Consider the following 24655-nt stretch of genomic DNA (forward strand, 5'->3'; position numbering starts at 1 on the left):
ATATTTTCTTAGCAGTACTTATTAATTATCCTAGATCATGCAGAGATACATGCAAGTAATGTATTCTAAGGATAAAAGATCCATCATGATCATGAAACAGCCCTCGGCTAAGAGAGTGAAAAAGAAGGACATTCATTTTGTTGATTATAATTACACAGAAGAGACTCAGTGATGGGCTACAGGTTACAGCCTCTAACTACACATCTTCAGATATGAATGGTCTGTATTAGTTAGGGTCCTTACAGTGATCTTTCTCTAGTTAATTATAGACAGTGGACTTGGAAAACAGAGCGCATAGAAAATAAGCATATTTGCCACTGCTGACAGTCAGCACCTCCTACTGAGGTGTCAACCATAAACACCAAGTTTACTTTGCCGGAAAAACACACAATAACAGCCTACCAGAGAATTTAGACAAATATTCGTCATGCAACTATCTCCTAATGACTGGAATGTGAGGGGAAGCCAATAAACAAAGCAGATATCTACACAACAGCTCAAAAGAATAATTAAATATTTGTAAAAATGGATATCATATTTATATGCCTAAATATGAACTACTTTATAAAGCTAAAATTGTAATCAATTTAAATGAGCTGAAAAAAAATGAAAGAGTTGGAACAGATAGTAAAAGAAAAGCAGCCAACATGGGAACCAGCATACATGGGAACTCCTTCAATAGAAATTATAAAGCATCCCAGGTGGCATCTCATGAAAATTCTGTCATTATTTACTCACCTTCAAGTTGTTCCAAACCTGTATAAATGGATTTATTTTGCTGAACACAAAAGAAGATATTTTGTAGAATATGGGTGACCAAACAGTTGATGGGCCCCATTGATTTTTTCCCCCATACTATGGAAGTCAATGGGGCCCATCAACTGTTTGGTTACTATGATGTAAAATGTTATTTCACATGGACATTATCAGTAATTATGCTGCTGAGCAGAACGGAGAACATTTTTTAATTTTTTCCAGCATAAATTTGGACCATAAATGGAGCCACTCGTCTAAAGACAGTCTAATTTACTTTTGACTTATTTGTCCACCGTTAAAAAGAAAATTCATCAATGCATATAAAAATTAACAATCAAACCCCATAAAATGTATATTTAGATCCACTTGAACTTGGCAGTATTTAATCATTATGTTATTACGTAACATAAAATCTCATACTACATCCTACACTCCAACTGCTATCTATAGCCTATAGGCAAATTTTTTAAAAGGGGAACACACATGTAGAACTAGAATCCCAATTTACATAATGAAATGTAAAAGGTTTTCACCAGCGTTTGATGATTTCATAGTCATTAGTAACACATTCATTCCATATTTTCAGTAAGACTGCAAACATACAAGTATGAAAAACTACTCTAAGCTTTAATTAAAATTTTGTTTGACATTTTGGGCCCTTTGAAGTCAAAAAATACTTTCATGAATATGGATGTAAGTTCAACACAAATTTATCGATTCTTTTAATAAAGAGGAAAGAGGAAAAATATTGTTAATGCAATGCAGTTCAAAGCCACCCCTAAAAACTAGTTTAGTAATATATCGCTAAAGTAGTTATTTATCAATGAAAAACATGGCCAACCATAATGAAAAAAGTAGTTGATATGAAATCTGATGAAATACTCACCTTTTACAATTAACTGAATGAGCTTTGGGCGTAGGTTACGTTCACTCTGTATCGAGCAGGTGTACAAGCCCTCGTCCGTTACATCCACTTTCTGTATCTGTAAGCTGTATTCATGTTTATCCCCCACATTCGATACGATGGACACACGAGGATCCCCTGACCACTTGTCATTCCCTGCGTAAATGATACTGGAACGGTTCAACCATGCTCCTTTTGAGATCCCATCCAACAGGTAGCATCTGAAATCAGAACGAAGGCAGACATTTCAAAACTAAGGACCTGGACGACAGATATTACAACATCAGCCAGATCATTTCCATAATGACCAAGAGCAGCGCAAATTAGAGTCTGGTTTAAGACTGGTTTAAATAATGGCGCAAATACCAGTGTATTGACTAGCAGAAATTCACAAACCTTAATAAATCACCTTGCATTATTCATTTAAAAACTCTCCTCCCATAAATGTTGCATCTGAAAGGGAAACTCCTACAAATAGCCTACATATGCAATAATGTCAGCGTATCTGCGTATCTTTAGTAAATCCTGTCAGTAGTTTTTAAACGCCAAAAGAGGGTTTTGCACTGGAGCAAGCTGTTAGTAATTCTGGCTCTATGAATGAAATTGCAGATTTACACAGAACATATTGACCAAGAACGTGATTTACTAGCTGAAGACTGTTTTCATTTTTGCAAGACACAATGCGTCTTTCCACGCGTAACACTCCAAACTGACTAGAATAAACAAAAAAAGAAACAAACCAAAAAAAAAAAAAATTTTTTTTTTGATTTGATTTGATTTTAGACAGTGGGAAAAGTCATCTTGACTGTTTAATAAACACCACGTGCAATTCATACAAACGACATCAGTCCCTGGTGTGCACAAAAGAAACTGTCAAAAACAACAACAACAAAATAACTAATATTTAAGCAGTAGCTCCCAGCTGGTGGGTCGAGACCCAAAAATGGGTCACACGTCTGTTCTAAAAAAAAACAATGTTAAATGCAAACTAAAATGCAACTAAGTGTATAATCATCCATGTAGGAGAGCAAATGAAATAGGCTTATCAAATTTTTAAAGGAATGAGAAAGTGGTTCCATATCTTTTGCTGTTGATGTCAAAAGCCACACAGCCCAATTAAAACCAACAGTATTTTGGTGGAAATCCAACTGTCACTTCGTAGAAGCCACATTATGCAGATCCTAACATGGACAGGTTGCACGACATTCCTTCTTCCTCAAAAAACATGTTTTTGTTTTTTAATTTCAAGGTCATCTTGTTTTGTTTTTGATTCTGGATTTCTATCTTCTGTATGTGTTTAAACATCTTCAAATTGACAGTTCTGATTTCAAAACACAACACACAAATATTTAATGTTTTTAAATCTCATGTAATTTCCATATTCCATGGCAGTATTATCAGGCTATTTTCATGTTGGGGAGATACACTATTTAAGATATACCAAAATAAAAAATTGTGAAGAAAGTCACAGGTTTGGAAAGACATGAGAGTAAATTATGACAATTCTTTGTCATAATTGAGGGGTGGGGGGAGGAAGGGGGACCTATCCTTTTAATATCATCTTATGTTGTACGTTATTTTACTGTTATCCTAAACCTGAACAGAGATTGGTATGCAAAATTTTACAGGCTAGTTCACCCAAAACTTTAAATTCTGCCATAATTACTCGCCCTCATTCATTTAAACATGACATCTTCAAATTGACAGTCCTGTCCTTGAAACACAAGACTTTGAAAACGTAAACCAAAAAAAAAAAAAAAAAGATGCAGCTTGGAACTTTAATCTGGTGGCACATCTAACATATTTGTTGTTTGTCAGCAGCAGTGATGAGAGTTATCCACACAGGATACTCTTGAGGTTACAGGTGAGATGGGAGTCAACATATCCGTCAGTACCTTGAGGGGCTCAGCTCACTTCCTCGAAGTTGAATGGATATTTCTCAAATGTGATGGACATGTTCCCATGCCACAAAAAAAAAAAAGAAAAAAAAAGAAAAAAAAAAAGAGGCTGATGTTATGAAACGGGATTTAACTTTTGTTTCACTAGGGCTTGTTAAAAAGTGTACACACAATGACAAGACAAGATTTAAAATGACACAGTTGAGTTACCATTATGCATGAGAAAAGCCCACTGGAGAATGTGATTTAGAGCAGATCTTATTAAAAAATGTATTGCTGCTTCTAGAATACAGCCTCCTAAATTAAAAACATTTCATAATGTCAAATTGCATGCTGTGTACAGCATCATAAATCCAATAAAAGTAACAACTAAAACATTAATTGTTGCTTTTATTAGTACCATTAGTACCATCTTAAATCTGAAATGTATGAAAAACCATCTAAAATATTAGTGATAATATTTTGCCCAGAGCTTATGCATGCCACATCCCTGAATTTCAATGACAGATAATAGGGTATAACTTATGTAGGCTTAGATTCATAAGCATAACTAATTAATTTCAATACAGATGATATAGCCTTCACATTAGCATTAATGTCATAATAGATATGAGACACTGCAACAGTTTTTACACTTAAATAAATAATTATCCAAATAAATAAAAACTTGTGCTAAATGAGCATGCATACAGTATATAGCCATAACTTCACATTAAGTGTTCAACCAAGCATGCACATCTACAAGTGACTGCAGAACATGGAATCACACATCTTAAGCACATTCCTAGGGTCTGGCAAATGTTAATGCTCAACATGTTCTTACAAAAGCCATAATTCTTCTTCTTCTGGAATCCCCCTGCAGTCTATAATTATATCCCTTAAAACTCATCTTTGATAATCAAAATGGCATATTTAAATATTTTTTTCCTGTGAAAATAATTTCTCCATGCCTTTAAATAGCTTGAATGTATCTCCACTACACCCTTTCTACATTTAGCATACACGGAACCATTAGCCTAATATGCAAATTAGTCCCGCCTTCAATCAATCACACCAGCTCAGACTACCTGATCCACTCGGTCAACTGTAGTAAACGCTACACATAGCAAGTGGAAATACTGGCTTAATTCAGCCATATATGTTTGAAAAGGAAACATGATTTAGAAGAAATGGAAGAATGAATTATACAGGGTCGTCTACAAATCGATGTATCAGAATGGTAATGCGTTTTATGTATCGCTCTCTACAATGTCGGACACATAACGGTAATTAATATGATTAGCCTTTGGCTTGACTACGTAATCAAACAGCTAATTACGTGTTGCTAATGTTACACAAACCATGTTCCTTTCGCCAGTCAGACAACTGCCTTCTAAATATCAGCATCCTTAGAAACGCTTTGAACATTAAGAAAGTCTGTGAAAGGCATATAAGTGATTATAGCATCATTATATACATTCATATACATAATTCACCAGCTATATTGCTATATGTACCCGATTTTTCCAGTCCCTTCTTAAAGGTGTTCTTGTGCTCACTGTGGAAAAGCCCCGCCCCACACGTAGTCGGTACTGGTTACATGTCTGTGATGTCCAAACTGTGTTTTTGAGACTGACTTCGATACACTGCAGTTTTCAGAAGAAAATACTAAGCAATGGTTTGACTGTTGAATTTGCACATAAAGCATATTAAAACACCACATAGACATATAAACAACATTAAAAACTTGATTTTCACCACAGGGGCTTTTAACATCTTATGTAATTTCCATATTTCATGCCAGTATTATCAGATTATTTTCATGTTATTTCACTATTATTTGAGATATTACAAAAACATTTTGAAGAAATAAAGTCACAAGGGGTTTGATTGACATGATTTTAACATCTTATGTAATTTTCATATTTCATGCCAGTATTATCAGACTATTTTCATGTTATTTTGCTACTATTTGAGATATTACAAAAAAAAATGTTTTTAAAGAAAGTCACAAGGGTTTTGATTGACATGAAGCTGAGTAAATAATGACAATTTTGAATTTCCTAGTGAACTATCCCTTTAAAAGTGTGATTTGCAATGTTAGATCATGTGATGGATTTTTTAATTAATCAACTTTAATTAATCAACTAACGTTTGTTTTTCTTGCAGGAACGACATTCATATGCTTTTAAATGTTTCCAAACTCTTTGGGGAAAACTTGTGACTTTGATTGTGTGTGTGTGTGTGTGTGTGTGTGTGTGTGTGTGTGTGTGTGTGTGTGTGTGTGTGTGTGTGTGTGTGTGTGTGTATAAATAACAAATAGGGGGAGTGAAACTAGACAGATGACTAGATCTCAAACCTTGTGATAAGTAATCACAAAAACAGAGTTTGCTAGTGCCAGTGACAGAGGGAAAAGGTTGGGGCTTTTGGACCAGTTGAACCAATCATACTGAAGGTGACATGTTAGTCTTATTTGTTTTCTCGATTCTATAAAAACTGTTGTATCCGTGTTTTCTGGTGGGATTCTCAATGGAATTTGTCTGAGATCCTCTGGCCTTGCTTCTTGGGAGAGATTCCTCGGAACTGCTCGGGAAGATCTCCCGGCCGTGATTATAGCATTTGAAGGACTTTTGCTTAAGTCTGTTTGTCGATTATTCCTGCGCAGGAAGTAAGCTAGTTTAGGGAAGCAAGTTAGTTAGAGTAAGACTCGGCCAGTTGTCGACTGAAGACGCAAGAGCTAGAGTATAAAGGTATTGGGTGTCGATTAGTAGATGCCCCAGTTTAAGGAATTGGGTGTCGATTTGGAGACACCCCAGATAAAGGTATTGGTTTCGATTTGGAGACGCCTCAGTTAATAAGATCAATTGGGTGTCGATTTGGAGACGCCCCAGATAGTTAGGTTTAGGGAAAAATTATTTGATAAAAACTGTCTGATTATTTGGTAAAAGCTAAACTGTTTGATCTTCTTGTAAAAGCTCCTCAGGCAGACTCCCTACATCCCTGACAGTGAAGGTTTCATCACCAATTCTAACCCCTGAAAAAGCAGGGTGACTGGTGTTAAAGCACCGCAAAGATCTACTCGGACAAAGCCCACCATACCTCCACACAAAGGTGTAAGTAGTTCCCACTGAGGTGTAGGATACTGTGAAGGAAAGAGTACGGACCTCCATGTGTGCTATATTTCCTTTGTGCCACCTGAAAGAAACAAGTGGAAGAGGTTCAAAGGCGATTTCATGCACCTACTAGCATGTGTTAGCCTAGTCTTTGAACCTTTGGACTTCTGTGGGACTTCTGTGTGTGTGCACACTATAACTCAGGGGCTAGCTAGTTTGGTTTGTAGTTAAATAATTAAAATAAATAATTAAAGATTATTTTATCTTACAATACTGTAACTTGAACTTGAAAAATGCAGTAAACACTCAATAATAAAACAGAATGAGATTATTTAGCTTCTTATGGGTTCAACGGGTTCAAATAATGTTACTGTTATTGTTACATATAATGTGAATTGTGCTTCTAATGCTTAAAAAATATAGGCCTAATGTGATATTGAAAGTGCAGAAATACCAGCACAACTATATTGATTTAATGGAAATGCGGAAGGAAGCGGAAGTCTTTTAACTAAAAGATAATTAAACCATATGCTCACTATAACTTTCGTTAACAATTCATGGCTAATTTTAGCCAAGGTTTGGCCTGGTTTTACATTTGTGATATGTATGATATATTTTAGACCTGGATATTTTTTTTGTTTTGACATCTTACCTTCCATGTAGAAAATTTACTTTGACATGCAAAGTAAAAAAATCAAACTTAAAATATATATATTTTTTCATGAATATCTTTCAATCACAGGCAGCTGTCTATGGTAAAAATGCACTGTCGCATCTTACCCCACTCTCCCCTATCCCAAAACCACTGCAGCCCTGTATATTTTGCATCCAGATTTGTATTTCCAGGCCAATTCGCATTGTACTAATTTAAATAAGCATGTGCTCTCAAAGTCTCAAAACAGCAGAGAGAAGAGACTGTAATCAAGTCATGTTTGTTCTTCCTCTCTCCCTGAAATTTCCCTTAATCATCCTTATTCATGCCTTCAAAGCACTGCTCTATGAAGCTCATAAGGGCAAACCTCTTCACTGGTGGGATTTTTCATCTCATGATCTCTTCAAAATCCACAGAGGCTTTACACATTGTGAAACACTGATTAGGTCTTCATCTGGTTTATTCAAAACATGCTTTCTGAAAAGCAGATTCATGAGGCCTTTGTCTTTTTTTGGCTTGAAGTGCACGTTTTCGGATTTGACGCATCTAAAGAATCGTGCCACCATAAGTTAAACACACTGATATCCTTTAAACACTGACTACGTTGAGCTCCACCAATTACAGTTGCTTTTACAGTACAGGGTGTTTTCTGTAATCTAAACTGGATTTTCTTTTCATTTCAGATTGACCCAGATTTTTTGTTTTGTTCTTCTGATCCCTCTTTCCAGCTGAATGATTCACTTAAGGTATGTTTCCTGGCAAAGCCTTTGAGATGGATTCCATTAAGGTTTAAAGAACTCTGAACACACGATATGTTTATTTAAGAAAGATGTGCATTTTATTAAAAAACTAAATGCATTTACCAGAATAAATGTGTTTATTTTCCTTCTCCCTTCTACCGTTCAAAGGTTTGGGGTCAGTACTTTTTTTTTTTATATACTTAAATTAATCATTTTATTCAGCAAAGATGCATTAAATCGATCAAATGTGACAGTAAATACATTTATAATGTTATATGTTATTTCAAATAATCCTGGAAAAAAATGTTTTATACAGTTTGCACAAAAAGTTGTTTTATATTCTATCCCCTATATCCCTACCCCTAAACACAACCCTCACAGAAAACTCTCTACATTTGTACATTTTCAAAAAACATAATTTAGTATGATTTCTAAGCTGTTTTCCCCATGGGGACCAAAACATGTCCCCACAAGGTCAAAAATTACTAGTAGCTAGTAATATTATCTTTGTGGGCACGCGCACACACACACAAATTGTGGAAGCATTCAGGAGTGAAATGCCTCAAACTAAACCACAAACTCAGTGATATTCTTCCTTCTTCAAAGTGGAACAATTCAAGCCAGCAGGCACATATCCAGGCTAGTTTGGGAGTGGGAACAGGGAACAGAGTTTTGGGAGGGAAAAAGCTGAAAACGCACCTTCCAGCCATATCTGTGTTCGCTACGCTAGTTTCATATGGTGGCTGCAGCTAGCAGCAGACAGTATTTGAAGCATGTTATTTTTCCCTGCTGATCATGATGATGTCAGGCGAAATGAGAAGTCGTTTCAGAGACAAAGCATGCTATTACATTTTGTTTAAAGATTACAAAGACAATAGCATGCACAGATGAATCGGCCACAATAAGAGCAGGAACAAGTAAATAGGGTCCATTTTGAAAATACCTACATACCATATCGCATTACTAGAGCAATTTGTATTACAAGAGGCATTTAGATCAAACATCACAGGGATTCAAGCACAGAATGTCACTGGGATTGCAGCATCCTCCTCAAACCTCAAAGGAGTATTCCCACACACTATTTGTGCCTTTTTTTTCTTTCATAAGACATATGTTGTTGACCCCACTGTTGATTTTGCGTGTGCCAAAGAGCTAAAGCAAGAGAGGTACTCTTTTGTGAAGACCAAGGATTAAAATAAGATTAAGTTGATCCCAGCCAACAAATCTTGTCTCACAATGTGCCACAAGTTCTCAACACCAGATTAAATGTCAAAGCCAAGCTATAATATTGTCTGTAATGTGTTTAAAACCACCTGGCAACATTCCCATAAGTGCCCTTAGCAATGAGAAATGATGATAATTACATTTGGATGTACGTGGACATGGAAACAGAGGCTATTGGCTGCCAAATGCCAAACAATGGCCAAAATTAATGAAGATCACTGAATGTGGAGAAGCTATTAAAATGCTGCCTAAGTGCACATAGGCTCTCATTTCTAAAGGACAGAGTTCTTTTTATACAGTTTTAATAAATGAAGTAAAATGCACATTATATTGCAGCTAACTACCATTTACCTCTACCTCCCTCCCTCACTCACATACACATACTTTCACATGCATGCACAATATTATCTCAACATCTGCTATTTCAAATGAACACTGTATCTCCTGTGTCAAAATTACCCATTCAAAACCGGCAAAAATACATCAAGTAATCCACTAGGGATCTCAGCCTCCCCTAGCCATCTGTGCTTCAGTCCAAACCATCAGACAGCTAATAGTTATGGTTATTACGGTGTTACCTCTCAAAGGACAAATTTAAAGTTTCCATTTGAATTTACATCATGTTCAGATTCCACTCACCTAACAAGCTTTTGCAGGATAATAACAATATTCTCCTGTCAACGTGATTTGTTCTGAATATGTCTTTACTCTGTTTGACTTGTGTATTTTGTGTTTTATTCATTTTACATTAAAGTCAGGGAGCAGAGCATTATGGTGAGCCATATTTTCATTAAATCTAAAATTTGCCGAAATCCTATATCATCAATCATCAATTATGTCACATTTTCTCAATAAATCTTTTGCTATTTGCCTAAAGGCATTTTGGCTGAGTTTGGTTTTATGCAAGACAAGTTCATCGCTCCAATTACTATTAATTTCATGGTGAGATCCTGTTCTCTCTCTAACAAACTTTAAAAAAAAAAACAGTAATAATTAAGGCTGGCTGGAGTATTGTATATTTTTGTGCTAAATATAACATTTTGCAGGTCATTCCAGTTATGCAGTTTGAACTATCTAAGTAACTAAGTTTTAAAATATGCTTGTGTACTATTTTAAGAAAGAAGTTCAACTTTATCAATTAAACTTTAACAGTATTAATTATAGCTTGATTAATAGAAAATGAAAGTAAATTAGCAGGATGCATAAAAGGATATAAAAAACATGTTGGACATTCCCATGTCCAAACTAAATGTAACAGAAATCATGAAATCCAACAAAAAAATTGGTTTGTATATATATATTATATTATTTTTGGTTTGTATATATATTAAGACACAGGCTTATTTAATTGGGCCATAATGTACTGCCAACCAATTTCAATGCACTTTTAATCTGGCCATTATGTTTCCTAAAGAGTGTTATTCGATTCGTTTCTCAAACCTTCCTTGTGACTTGTGATGGAAGCATAACTGCAGATAGAGCAGAGATGTTTGTTTTAAAATATAGTGTCAATGTAGTAGTAAACTTACTGAATGTGACATTTTTCATGTTTTAAAATGTTTTAGCAATAGACAGCAATTACTACTAACTACCAATAATTATTGGAGCATATGAAATAATTGTAACTTTTCCCTGTGTTCACAACAAACGTGCATTGAAAATATCTAGATTTTTAAAACATTCTGAATCTATTTGGCAAAAAAGCTGTTTGGTCAAAATTACGACTGAAAAAAAAAAATCCTTTTAAGCACACATTGGCAACAGAATCACCATTGACTAGTCAAATGAGGATTATGCATAGTAAAACTAGGCATTGTAAGCTCCATATATGGTTATTTCGGGAGGAGACGGGGTTGAGATGCATGTACGCACAATCTTCAGCTGACTGGGTTTTATAAAGGGAATGTTGCGCAGGTTCTGGCGTACACAGGGTTTTATAAATCTGAAACTGTTGTGTGTATGCTCACACTTTTAAAATTAACTATTGAAAGTTTTATACAAGAGGCCCCTGGACTCAATTTACACGTCATTCCGGTCAGATTTACAGGTAGGCCTATACTCATCCACTTCTTCCCAAACACATGAAAGTGGCTGGTGAACTGAGAGAAGAACAGTGTAAACTTTATAGTTACCTACACAATGTTGCATGGCTTGAATAAAACTGTCAAATTATGTTTCAAATTTTATTTCGATTATTGCTTCCATACACATCAGAAGACATGGGGGAAGATCGCCCAACACACTAGAGAGAGATAATTATGGGCTGGTGTTGGTGCTCAAGACATTGGTCATTAGGGCTGTCACTTTTGTGAAAAAATCCTGTTCGATTTTTGAGACATAAGTGTTCATTGAATCGATTGTAAAATCAATTTTCCATGTCTAAAGACGTTTCCATTTTAAACGCCAAATATGGGAAAATCCACAGACAACTAAAAGGCATTAGGACGAACGTAAAGAGGGCGCTTGAGACGCGCGCAAGTCAGCAATATTCCTGATGATTTATTGGCGTGAAGTTTCGTGCACAATGACATAAATAAGCAGAGTGGACTGCCATAACATCAATGGAAAACATTACTGCAGGCTTCAACATGGCTGTGTTTACGATTAGAAATGTCAAACAAATTTCGCCTACGTAGGCGATTGTAGACCGTAGAATCTGTATCTGTATGCATGAGACTGTCTGAATACCGGCAGAATTCACATTTTTGTAGTAAAAAGAGACACATTATGCAGAAGTATAATTTGCTGTTATGTGTGTTTGTCAGAGCCTGCAGTTGCTGTGTGACGCGCGTTCGCTGCAGGCGTATCGTGATGAGCTGAACGCGCTCATCACATTTTAAGGCCGTTAAAATCGATTCCCTATTTTCGTTTTTGAAATTTGTGTTGGTTGGTCCGATCGATTGTGCAATCGATTTTCGAACGTAAAGTGACAGCCCTATTGGTCATTCAATGTTTCTGTAAAAAAGACTAACAATAATTCTGAAATAAGAGTCTGAAAGGCTGCTGGTCTCATGAATAGTAGTATTAATTGCTAAAATCAAAACATGGACATGTTTAATAAGTGGTAGGGAATGGGGTTACCACACTAATCCCACACACTGCATTGATATCAACGGCAATAGTGCACAGTAAAGATGCATCCAAAGCCACTTTAAGCCAAGTCTGCGAGGTTTGCAAAAAAAAGAAGAAGAAGCATAACGCCTTTTAACCATAGACTGTAAAAAAATATGGACGTAGTGTCCGTGACATCACCCGTAGGTTTCTGAAGAGCATTTTTGAAGCCTAAAGTAGGCGGAGCCGGCCGTTGCCATCTTGGCCTTGCGTCACTCCCGGATAACAGAAAATGAACAAAGAGGCGGGGCGTGAGTGGAGCTGAGGAGCTCAATTAAAAGTTCCTCTTTTTGCCCTTCGAAATATTATAATAGTTAAAAGACATGGCTACAAGTGAGACTGTGTATCGTGATTCTGTACTATTCTGCTAGTTGAAAATGCATTATGCAGTAACAATATTACTCTGAGAGTGTGTGTGTGTGTGAGACAGTGATTTATGTGCATGCATGTCAGTCACTCTTTTTTTATAGTCTATGGTCCGTCAGCGCGGCATCGCTCGCTCGTCAAGTTCGTAGAGAGCTTATTCAGTCCATTTTAAATTCTGATTTTGGCCACCTCTCCATAGATATATTGCCTATGAAGTTCAAGTAAATGCGCTAGAAAATCCGCGCTCATTCAAGGATGTGCATTTAACGTTATTGCATGGACGGAGAAAGCGCCGACGCCTGCAGGATTTCATCTGACGGTACATAAGCATATTATAATCTATCTGTTCCGTGAGAGCAGAACGAACGCCTTTATTGACGTTTTTAAATCTGATAACTCCAAAAAGCAACGAAATTGTCAGACATCCATTAGTGCATGTTCACAGAGGAAAACAACTGAAATACAGCGCTGGTTGTTCTCTCGAATGATACTCGACGACAACGACGGAACCCAAAGCCGTGGGCGAAGTAATGGGTGTTTTAAATTGTATGAAATAATCCCTAAAAAAGCACAAAACACTGCAGAGGTGGCAAGTTCAGCAGCTAACATTTGCTGAGGTGAACTGACGGCTAGTAACAGCAGACAAACGGCTAGCATTGACATCAGCGGCAATCCACCTGTCACTCAAGTGGCCACACCCTTGCAGAACTTTAAATATTAATCAACTAAACAGAAGAGTTATAAAAAAATTCACCCCCCTCACAGTTGTCATGAAGGGCAAAATTAGCTGTATAGACCAAAGCCACATACAGACACCAGGCTGTAAACATGTTTTTTTCTGCTGTAAAGTTGGTCATTTTAACATGGGGGAGATACAGATTTGACTCACTTCTGACAACAGCCTCAAGCGGCCAGTCAACGAATTGCAGTTTAACTCACTTCCGTGTTGGTTTCAAGAGAGAGACGGGGAGGTTGCCGCTTGCTTTTAACGCTGCAGGGAAGGAAACCAGTGGCCGTTTTTTGAGGAAATGGCTTATTTAAAAGGGTCCTATTATGGTTTTAACACTTTTTCAGCTTTAGTTAGCTGATGTTGCTGTTTGGGCATAACCTAATGTTGCTGTTTGGGCATAAAAAAAGATCTGCACGGTTACAAAGCTCAAAGTCTATATCAAAGGGAGATATTCTCTTTAACAGAAAACACTTTTCAAGAACTAGGCCTACAACAAATGGCTCGTTGGGACTACAATGCGCTTCTTCCGGATCTCTTGAAGTCACAATGTGACTCATTTCAATAATCCTACGGGATGTGCCAAAAAAGGGGGCAATGGTTGAGCTGAGCGAGAGACCAAAACCCCTTTGTTTTGCCTTCCTAAGGTGGACAAACTTAGAAAACAGTGGGTAAACACTGTTCCTTAACATTATAACCCTAACATCTGTGCTGCACATTTTACGGACGACAGCTTCGGAAAAAAGCATTTTAGGACCCAACATGTTTTACACTAAACAATACTTTTGTTGGGAACTATGTAAATTGTACTATGATAAAATGAAGGTAGAGTAGAGAATGTTGTGAAAGCTAGGACTCATTTACGGCATTGTACTGTTTAATAATAGATGTTTATAATATAATGTGATATTGTATAATGTCTAACGAAAAATTTTTCTTTGGCTTTCATGTTTGCCAATTAAAATAAGACTTGAATTGTAATGACTATATTTGCCATAGCCTACCTATGATGTTGATATAATGCATTTTAAATGAATAAAAAGAAAATGGATAATTTAATTATACATATTATTTTATATTGTATGTTGTTTAATAAATAAAAAAAAGTGTTCTCTCTATGGCTTCCAGGTTTCAACAAATAAATTAGACTTGAATTGTAATGGTTTATGACTGCTGTGTGCCTAATGATGATATAACGTTTTTTAATGAATGTAAAATATATATATATATTTTTTTTTTTTTTTTGTATTATTTCTATGGCTTCCAGATTTCAACAATTAAATTAATTTATAATGACTAGTACCACTGCTATGTATGAAGCTGTTTAATAAACAGATTAAAATCTAATCTTAAAGGCCCAATATGTACAATTTTTGGATTCAATTAATCAAAAAACCACTAGAACAATGTTATATATTTTGTTGACTTGTGTACCTACATTATCCCAAATGTTTCCAACAATGATTAAATCCAGAGAAATCAGCTTGTGTGAATTTAGTTTAACATCTTGGGCCCTATTTTAACGATCTGAAACGCAAGTATCAAACGCGAAATGCAAATAACTTCTCGAGCGCTGTTGCTATTATACCGGCGGGATAAATGACTCTTGCGCCCGACGCAAATCTAAAATGGGTTGGTCTGGACGTAACGTGAAATAAACCAATCAGAGCATCATCTCACATTCCCTTTAAGAGCAGGCGCACTTGTTCCATGGCGGATTGCTATTATAACGGCGGATTTGCCAGGCGCACGCCAGGAGCGGTTCACAGCCGAGGAGACCGGCGTTCTCGTCAGGGCCGTAAAAGACAGAGAAGTGACATTGTATGGGGATAGAGAAACCCACCCAAATAAGCTTAGGTTAAACAGGCGTATAATAATTTTGGTAAATGTGTAAGCTAGATTTATAAAAAAAAATTCACATGGACACCACAATGATTTCCCTCATGTGGAATATTTTTCCTTGTAATTATGTATGGTTTGCAAAAATGGCAACTGCTGCGTCTGTGTTTAGATGAGAGAAGCAAAGCGTATGTGCGTTTTGCACACGCTACATTATGGCCAAGAATGCCCCCTTAAAATAGCATCTGAACGCGCCACTGAAAATGCCTGGTCTGTGGCGGAATTGTTTTCTAGAACTGCAAAATAGCACCAGGGAACGTTTGCGCCAGAACACGCCTCCTCTTTTTGCTGAACCGCCCCGGGGAGCGCAAGTTGATTCCCTAATTTACCGACGTGCGTCTGTGGCGGGAAAAGTCCGCTGTGCGCCTGGTGCAAAATAGGAATGATACATGCGTCGGTGTACAAAGTCAATTGTGCTGGGTGCAAGATAGGGCCCCTTGTGTCAATGACATAATATCCGCGTTACTCTGATTTTCCGGTTCTACTTCCGTAAAAACCATGGAAACACCAAAGATGCTTTAATATATCACGTGTTTTATCAGACAGGTAAGCAACTGTTTAGATATCTTTATTGACAAAAGACTAATCATTGTTATCTTATTAGTTAGACTTATACTCTTTTTCTTGATGTACAGCGAGTAACGTTTGTATCCAAAAATTAAATCAAACAACACTATTTTGCCAAGTGACATGGCATAATCAGAAAGATCTTTATTTGTAGAAACAGTAATACAGCATTTTCTCCACTATACAATGTTTTAAAATGAATTGCATGCCATTTAGCAACACAAGTCATCCAACTTTTATTAATATAATATTCTAATATCTATCTAGCTTACAAGCGTCTCATACCAGCCACCGAGCTAATGCACAGAATAATGTCATAACTTTCAACACACTCAAAATGTATTTTAGTATGATTGTTTTGACCAAGTAAAACAGACCTATGTTAAGTCACAGTTTTAATTTGTCAGATAAAGTGACCTGTATGAGTAGTAGTTCAGCACGAAAAAAAACCCCCAGAGACATGTCTAACGTTACACATGAAACAAGAAGCTAATAAACACACGATTACGATAGTATATGATTTCTGTGTGATTTTCATGCGATTTGGGGGATTTTCATATCAATAACGGATGTTTAGATTATAAATGCTAAGCAGGTGTAGCGATTAGCTGCTTATAAAACGCTATACATAACATATTTCTGTAACTCTTTATTTTACAGTGTCCTTGTTACACGTTTCATGTACTTACCATAGTAATAACAGTAAATTATGCATAAATACATGCAATTAACCCCAATCCTACCCTAACCCTATAGTAAGTACATGTAGTTAATTAATATTACTCAGTACTTAAATATATAATTACACTGTAACAATGACACCTTAAAATAAAGTGTAACCCATATTTCAACAAAATGATATGACTAAAATCCACATTAGATCACAATCAGAAGTTATTACAAACACTCCTTGGTGGTTTAAAGTGAGTTTTGAGTAAAAGCATATTATTAATTGTATAAATTGTCTTATGTAGCTTGTTGCTGATTGTAGCTCTCATGCATCTGCTGCACAGGTGCAGTTATACATAATGTATTTTGTCAAAAGAATTCTTGTAAGTTCTTAAGAACATTTTTTGTTTAGTTTTCTAGAGAGACTATTCATAATAGGTGGATAAATGTATATATTGAAATCAAACCGATGTGGATGGGAAAGCCATAATGCGATAAGGCTAATAGCCTGTGAATAAAAACAAAAGAATAGGCTAATAAAGATTAGGTCTCATACCCGGCAGAGGTGTGAAACGTTTGTCGAGAGAAAACAATAGAAACATGAATGGGGCAGTTTGCCACACCAGACACGGACAATAGACTGCAAGTGAGCTTAAAGGGGGCAATACATTTTTTCATTAGCCTTTTATTAGCCTTCTCTAAAAACACACATGACATGGTCTTAGAAAATGTTTAATAATATTCATAATTTTAGAGATAACATCCTCAGATTAAAAAAGAAGCATGAGCAGACTTGTGGCTTCAGCTTCATTCTAAGTTGCTACAACGCAGCCACATACTAATATTTTTATCCATTTAAAAATAATATTCTTAATATTTGTATTTTTGTTTTTATCTTTGAGCTTATATATCTCCATATTAATTACAGTCTGAGGAATTCTGAGTATTGAACTGTAAACTCTCAAGTGTTGGCTTTCTAAATTTGGTTCTGTGTCTAGCCTTGGCCTAGCCTATATGTTGGTTTTGTCTCTAGAATGACTTTTGAGAAGCGACCTCTTTATTTTGGGTATGTCATTTATGCCCCCCTTGCCAAAATGGGGGTTGCATGAAGAGGGGTTAACGTGCAGTGAATGTTGAACAACAATAATCGGGGGCTGTAGGTGATGCGGTTAAAATCACAAACATTTTAAATTAAAACTTACAATTGACAAAAACAGCTGACTCACCTGCCTTTTTCTATCCCCAACTTAACCCTAACCCTAATACCTAACCCATGTTTTAAAGTAAAGAAGTCGTATGGGATGCAACATGGTCAAAATATATCTGTGCTTAACTTATGTTTAGCCTCTAAAGTGATTACTTACAATGTAGAGGGTTGTTAACCCATTTCAGAGTAAATTTATATTCAAAAGGATAAAAAATGTAATACAATATAATACAAGTGCTCAGTAAAAATTAATCAAAAATATGACTTGCATTACCTGCACACTAATTTAAGAGATTTAGGCTTCTCTGTATAAGGTACACAATATAAATTCTAGCAACTGAGGTGCGCAAATTCTGTATTTAGCCTTTTATGTCATTTTGTTGTAGCTCGAGTCTATCATCAGGTTTCAAGTGTGTTCAACTAGGCAGCATTTTCTCCCTTTAGAAGGTGCAGCTTTTCCATAATCTCAGGATTTGTGCCAATCTCTCAGATACCAGGTTAAAAGTGTCGGAGCGCCACATTGTCAAAGTGGAAGAGATGCAACAGTCTGTTCTTTATATGGAGTTAAATAGAGCTAGGCCTTTTAATTACACCCTAAAAAGCTATTATACAAGCTATCATTCCAATGATTATACACAAGTGGTCCTGCTCAGGGTGATTTGAATTGAATTCTTTGTAAAGCTGCTTTGAAATGATTTGAATTATGGCAAGCGCCATACAAATATCACTGAATTGAATCGAACATGACAAACAGCATATGTGAACAAGGAGCGTTCAGCACTGTACTACGACTCGACCCCTGTTGAGACTAACAGTGTGTGCATAAATCAACAGAGATGGGCAAGTGTCTCTCAACTTTGGGCCTAATTCTAATTCCTATACAACAAATACTGGATAAATTATGTCTGTTAGGGCCCACTGGGACCCTGACATATTTTGCATGACCTAATTCTGCACACTGCCTTCCTTAAGTGACATATTTCTCGCAAGCCAGCACACCCTTTGCCACCTAATGTAGTGGAAGAACTAGGCTATAGAAAATCTCGATCATTCACCCCTGATGTTTTCTTTGCGCTGGGAGATCTCAGTGCTTCAAAAGAAGACGCAGCGAGTGAAGGAAACCCGTTCTTTGTTGTTTCTGTGCCAGTATTAAAGGTGCTAACTGTCAGAAAAATCAGCCTCGCTGATGGATCATGACATAACAGACTACCAACAGATATGTACTAGGTTGCCATTTATAGCAAGAGGAAGACGTACAACATGAAGGCGTGTGTGTTAAGACCCCTTAATTTGACTGGGATGGAAGGTAGATGAATAAGGAAATTTAATGAGTGTTCCACCCTCACAAACGCTGCATTTTTGGCAGGGGCTGAACCTCCTTGGGTAAGCTTTTTTCAGAGACCATTTGGCAGAGATTATGCCCAGCTTAACGTCCGTCCCACAAAGGTCTCTGATTCATAACAGAGATTTGAAAGCACACTTACATTCATCGAGTAACTAGTGCATGTGAGAACGCTTTAATCAGATACAGCTACAGAGCAAAGGGATTAGAAACACTAAAATGTAATCAGTGTGATTAAAACATTAATGCGTTCACATACAAAAGCATTTCAACAACAACCCGGCTACGCTGTAATAGCATAGTGGCAAAGAAGGGGGGAAAATATTCCACCATGCTGACAGTCAAATAGGAAAACAATTGCAGAGCATTTCAATACTAGATGAGAGTCAACAGGGGGGACCATTTTCTTTAAAGGGACTATGATAGGTGCTGTGATGCTGCAATAGGGGAAAATTGAAATGCTGCAGAGAACGGAGGCTGAATCAAAGGAAGATCCGTTAAAAATGCGTCCATGCTAAGATGTCTTTAAGAAACAGTGAGCAACATGATATACATTAGAGACACTGTCACTGGTTTCTTCTTAGCACTTGTGTTCCCGATACAGAAAATGACACCTGGCCAAAGTAACCATGGCAACACACCCTATGGACATGCACTAGATAGCCACTGCTATCTAACACTAGTTCAAACACGTATGTGCGGGGATGAAAGATTTGCTTTGATTATTCTGTACTTTGTTGTACTTTGTGTTTAACTTGGAAAAACCCAATAAACATAATGTTAAAAAAAAAAAAAAAAAAAAAAACACTAGTTCAAACACCTTGGTAGGCATTTACATAACAAGGAACAGTCCACTTGAATATAAAAATTTGGTCATCATTTACTTACCCTCATGTTGTGCCAAACTTTACACGTAGTAGCAGTTCTATTTAGAACCATGTCGTCCCGAAAAAAACTGTTTTATGATCAAATGATTTTTTGTGTTAGAGTTTAGGGTTCTTTATTCCCGCCTTTTTGTTTTTCAAATCTGTAACTGTCAAAGCCACCTCACTGTCTTGTAAATGGTTTCCTACCAATCATGTCTTTTTCTCTTTTTAATTTAACAGAACATGTGACCAGCTCTGTTGTGTTAAGGATGCTTTTCTCCTCTTCTCCAAAGATATTGCATTTATAATCCATATTGTTAGATCTTTTTTTATAAAAACAGACAATATTGTGTGTAAAATATATCACAATATTAACTTCTTATTTATTGAACTGTTCAATCAATATCACATTTGCACTCATGCTATTCAGGATAAAAACAGCACTTGTGTGATATTGTGCTTATTACTTGTGTGATATATTACATCACAGGCATATATATGAGACAAAAACTCATACAGGGCCATGATTACCCTGATACCTTTTAGGGGCATTCTAATTGCATTCTATAGGCTATATCACCCAGTGAGTTGTTGCCCTGCATCCTGTTCACCAATCAACTATACAAAATGCAAGATGAACTACGTAGGTCTGGGGTGGTGCCTTAATTATTTCAACACATCATTTTTCCATAACTAAATAATTAAGTTAACGACAGCCCTAAAAACAACATTAAAGCTATCCCATGACTTTATATCACTTTTTCCTTTTGACATTGCACTGAAAAAAATTTGGAGTAGGATTTACTTGAAAAAAGCTAGGCAACTTTTTCCACTCAGAAAATGCTAGTAAATTTACAAAGATTTGCCAAGTAAAAACCTAAACATATTTATCAGTAGCTTTAATTAGAAATCTTTACGTTAAATTTACTTGGAATATGGAATTAAGTAAACTTTACTTAACCTAGTTAAGTGAAAGTAAAGAAAATAAGTAATTTTATCTTGGCTAGTTAAAGGTTGATTAATATCGATTTAGTTGAAATTTCCTTTGCATTACATTTGACTCAAACAATAATATTGAATTACACCAGTCATTTATAGTATGTGCTTTACTTAGATTATCTAAGTAATTTATACTACATCATGTCAGATGTTAAGCATCATGTGAATGCAAAGACCTCAATACTTGGTAGACAATACACAATGACGGTAACATTTGATGGATCATTTTTGTGTTTGAATGTGTCATTTTGAGCAGAAAATTTACTCGAAATGTCACAAAATGGCAAGTTACTAATCCTGACAACAAAAGCAATGATAAAACAGTGTAAATACAGCTGGAAACCAGTGAAAAATGAACCTCATTAATTATTCAAGGTCCAGTGCATGATGGGAACCCCAGTATCAGGAAAGTTGAGTAATTTTTACTTAATTTTATTGAGTTGATATTTACGCTTTCATTTCTACTCGCTTGAATTAAGTACTGATATGGAATTTACTTAGTTTTTTTAATTCTTGCCTGAACTAACTTTTTCATGTAAATTACATTTTTTTTCTTTTCAGTAGGCTAGTATTTACTTCACCAAAAAATCATTTTTTACAGTGTGTGAAGGGCTCATATCCTGTCCTCTTATGCTACTTTTGGCCTTCGTAAACAAACGGAAGAGACACACTATAACTCTAAACTCAATTGTGTATTTCTTCCCAGATGCCGTTACATCCCACTCCCTCATCATCTGCAGAGAGAAACTGCCACTCAATTACACCAAAATAATGGAGTTAAAGGCATCATAGAGGATTGTGAAGATTTTTCACTGGAACTTATACTGTGTCTGAAATCGAATAATTCCCTACTAGGCCTATGTAGTATGCAGTAGTAAGAATAGAATGTCAGAATCTATAGTATTCGAAATTCAGTAGACAAAAAGTAGGCCTACCCGAATGACTAACTACTTCTGGCGAGATTCTGAAGTGCGCATTTCACTTTACTATCCCATGAGGCTATATAAGAGGATTTATGAATGGCATTGTAGCGATGCAACTGACGCTGTTAGGTCACAAGCAAGGTTCTTATAGTTTTGCATTTTTAAAATAGTTTTTATTTTAATATCATTTTCAAAGTTATTTCAGTTTAATTTGAGTTAGTTTCATTAATGGTTTTGTTAGTTTTAGTTTAGTGTTTATTTTGTGAACACATTTATATTTAGTTTTTATATATGAATATATAGTTTTGTTAATTATAGTTAAGCAGAGTTAACAGAACACTTCCAGTTAAAGACATTTAAGTTTAATGTTTGCAGTTTACAGTTAACTCTTGTGCAAACCTCTTAATAATAAAAATAAAATAATTGTTTGAGATTTAACAAAGAACCAAGCAAATGCAACTTAAAAGTAAAAAATATTCATTCATAGTCATTCATATTAAAAATTATATATTATTAAACATGTGGTTTATAAAAAAAAGAAAAAAAAATATGCGTATGATTATTATGATTATTCTTTTATGGTTATTTCTATGATTAATCCTTTCATCCATTTCTGCTTCTTAGAGCTGGTTCACACAGAAAGTTGTTTTGCTTTGAAAAACAGAAAAAAGACGTAGGCAGTGGAATGGGGGAAAAGCGCAAGGTCTTGAGACACGTTTCTTAAAAGTTTAACTTATTTTAACTTGAGTGCCGCTTTTTTAGAAAGTCGTGTCATGCACAAGACGCAGCAAAAGATGTGAGACGAGCGCAGCGGTCAAAGAAAAAACTTTTGTAACTTAAAAAGGATTAATCTATATTTCATGTATATAGTGAAGACTATGCAGTGTTATTTTACATTTGATTATTCATTTTCTCTACCTGAAAATTACTGTTATAGACTTATACCTGAAACAACATGAAAAGCATTGTTTATTTTATTTGTATGTTTGTTCTATTGTATTTGTGCTATTGCTCGTAATTTGATTATTTTATTACTGACAGTTTACTTTAACAATATTTGAAATATATTTAATTTAGTTAGGCTAGTAGTTTTTGGTGTCACAACCTTATTTATTAAGGTTATGGGTCAAAAACAAGGAACAAATAACTAGGCCTATTTTATTTATTTATTATTTTTTGTGGTGGGGCCGGGCCAGTAGAAAAAATCCAGAGAAAGTCCTGAGAGGGCGCCGAGTATTACATGACGTCATATCTCGGACACGAGAAAGTGAAAAATGGCGGACGTAGAATGGAGACATGAAGGAATATACGACCTGTACCATCATGTATAAATGTATTAACTTTTCCCCATGGTTTACAGTTAAAAAGCAAACAAAAAAATCACAATAGCACTATCGAATCACAGTACTTGTAGAATCGCAATTCCTAAAAATGACTTCTATTGTACGGACAAAACCGTTCCACAGAAGAATGTAAGTCTTACAGGTTTGGAATGAGAGTGAGTAAACGATAAACTATCCCATTATCTGAGAAATTCATGTAGCACACAAGCGTCATCCAACTGACACAATAGAAGCCTTTTACACTATCCACAATGTGTGAAAAATGGCAAGCATTGTGAGTCTGTTTTTATGACTAAAACATAATCTCAGCACAGCACTTAAATAATTGCAGTTTGAGTACACTGCTTTTAGCATAATTTCATTAATGGCCTTTAAAAGAGTCTCAAGCTGTTTACAGAGGTACCAAACACCTTTAAAGAGAACTGACAACAAAGAAAAGTTGGGTGATCCAAAAAGTTAAAAGTAGTGAGCTAGTACAAATTAAATGGCATTGTTCATGTTGGTTGGGTTTTGACAGCTGCAATTAAAATTCTCATGTTCTTGAAGGAAACCAGGCGCTGCCATCTCTCAAGAGGCAACTGCTTTAATTTCATAAATAAGCTCACTTCCCATCAGCTAATATTGTGTCATAATGCCAATCCTCTCTGGTTCTGACAAATGGAAAATGCAACATTACGCGACCTATTAAGCAGCGCGAAAACAATACGAGATATGCAACGCATGAAAAAAAAAACATTTGGAAGAACTGACGGGCATCTTAGCAGCTGACAGTCAGTGATGATGGTGTGGCGTTCCCAGTCGGAGCAAGGCCTCCAGTCTGCCAAGAATGCAGAGGCAAAGCTGTTGAGATGATTGATGACACGCCTCCACTGGCCCTCTCTTCCCTGCTGACATGCACTCACAACCCAACACTTTTCACTGCTAATTGGACAACCTTGCAAATTCCTTCTCTGAGACTGTGGTCCACTAAATTAGCCACTGATAACTGTCCAGAATTGGTTCAATTTATGAACGTCCAGAACTGTCATGCTAGTAAGGTGTCACTCGCGCTGCAGAGGCTGTTGAATAAACCTGTGTCAGGCATGTAATTTCTGAGAAATTTCCAATTTTGATGTTTTGATCAAGCTTGCGGGTGACAGTTCATTTAAAGTATAGTTAGGTTGAACTTTGTTTGAAATGGTGAAATAGATGTTTTTGTTCCTAATGAGTCCCAGAAGACAAAAATCACATAGCGGCCCTAAATGGGGCATCACATTATCTACTTTTGCTTGTTTGATTAGTTCGAATCACATGCTAATTATGTTTTTATCTGATAAGATTCAAATAAAACAGATTAAGCTATATATATAAATTGATAATACGAATATAGC

At 36.0% G+C, this 24655-nt stretch overlaps 1 protein-coding gene across 1 annotated transcript in view; it reads right to left on the reverse strand.

Moving 5' to 3' along the window:
* Positions 1 to 24655, reverse strand: part of negr1 (neuronal growth regulator 1) — a 132091-nt gene that overhangs the window by 101529 nt on the left and 5907 nt on the right. The window contains exon 2 of the mRNA XM_084129807.1: positions 1643 to 1881. Coding sequence (XP_083985933.1) covers positions 1643 to 1881 — 239 coding nt within the window. The remainder of the gene's footprint in view (positions 1 to 1642; positions 1882 to 24655) is intronic.

Source organism: Abramis brama (assembly GCF_963993115.1).
Source record: "Abramis brama genome assembly, chromosome: 11".
NCBI classification, from domain to species: Eukaryota; Metazoa; Chordata; class Actinopteri; order Cypriniformes; family Leuciscidae; genus Abramis; species Abramis brama.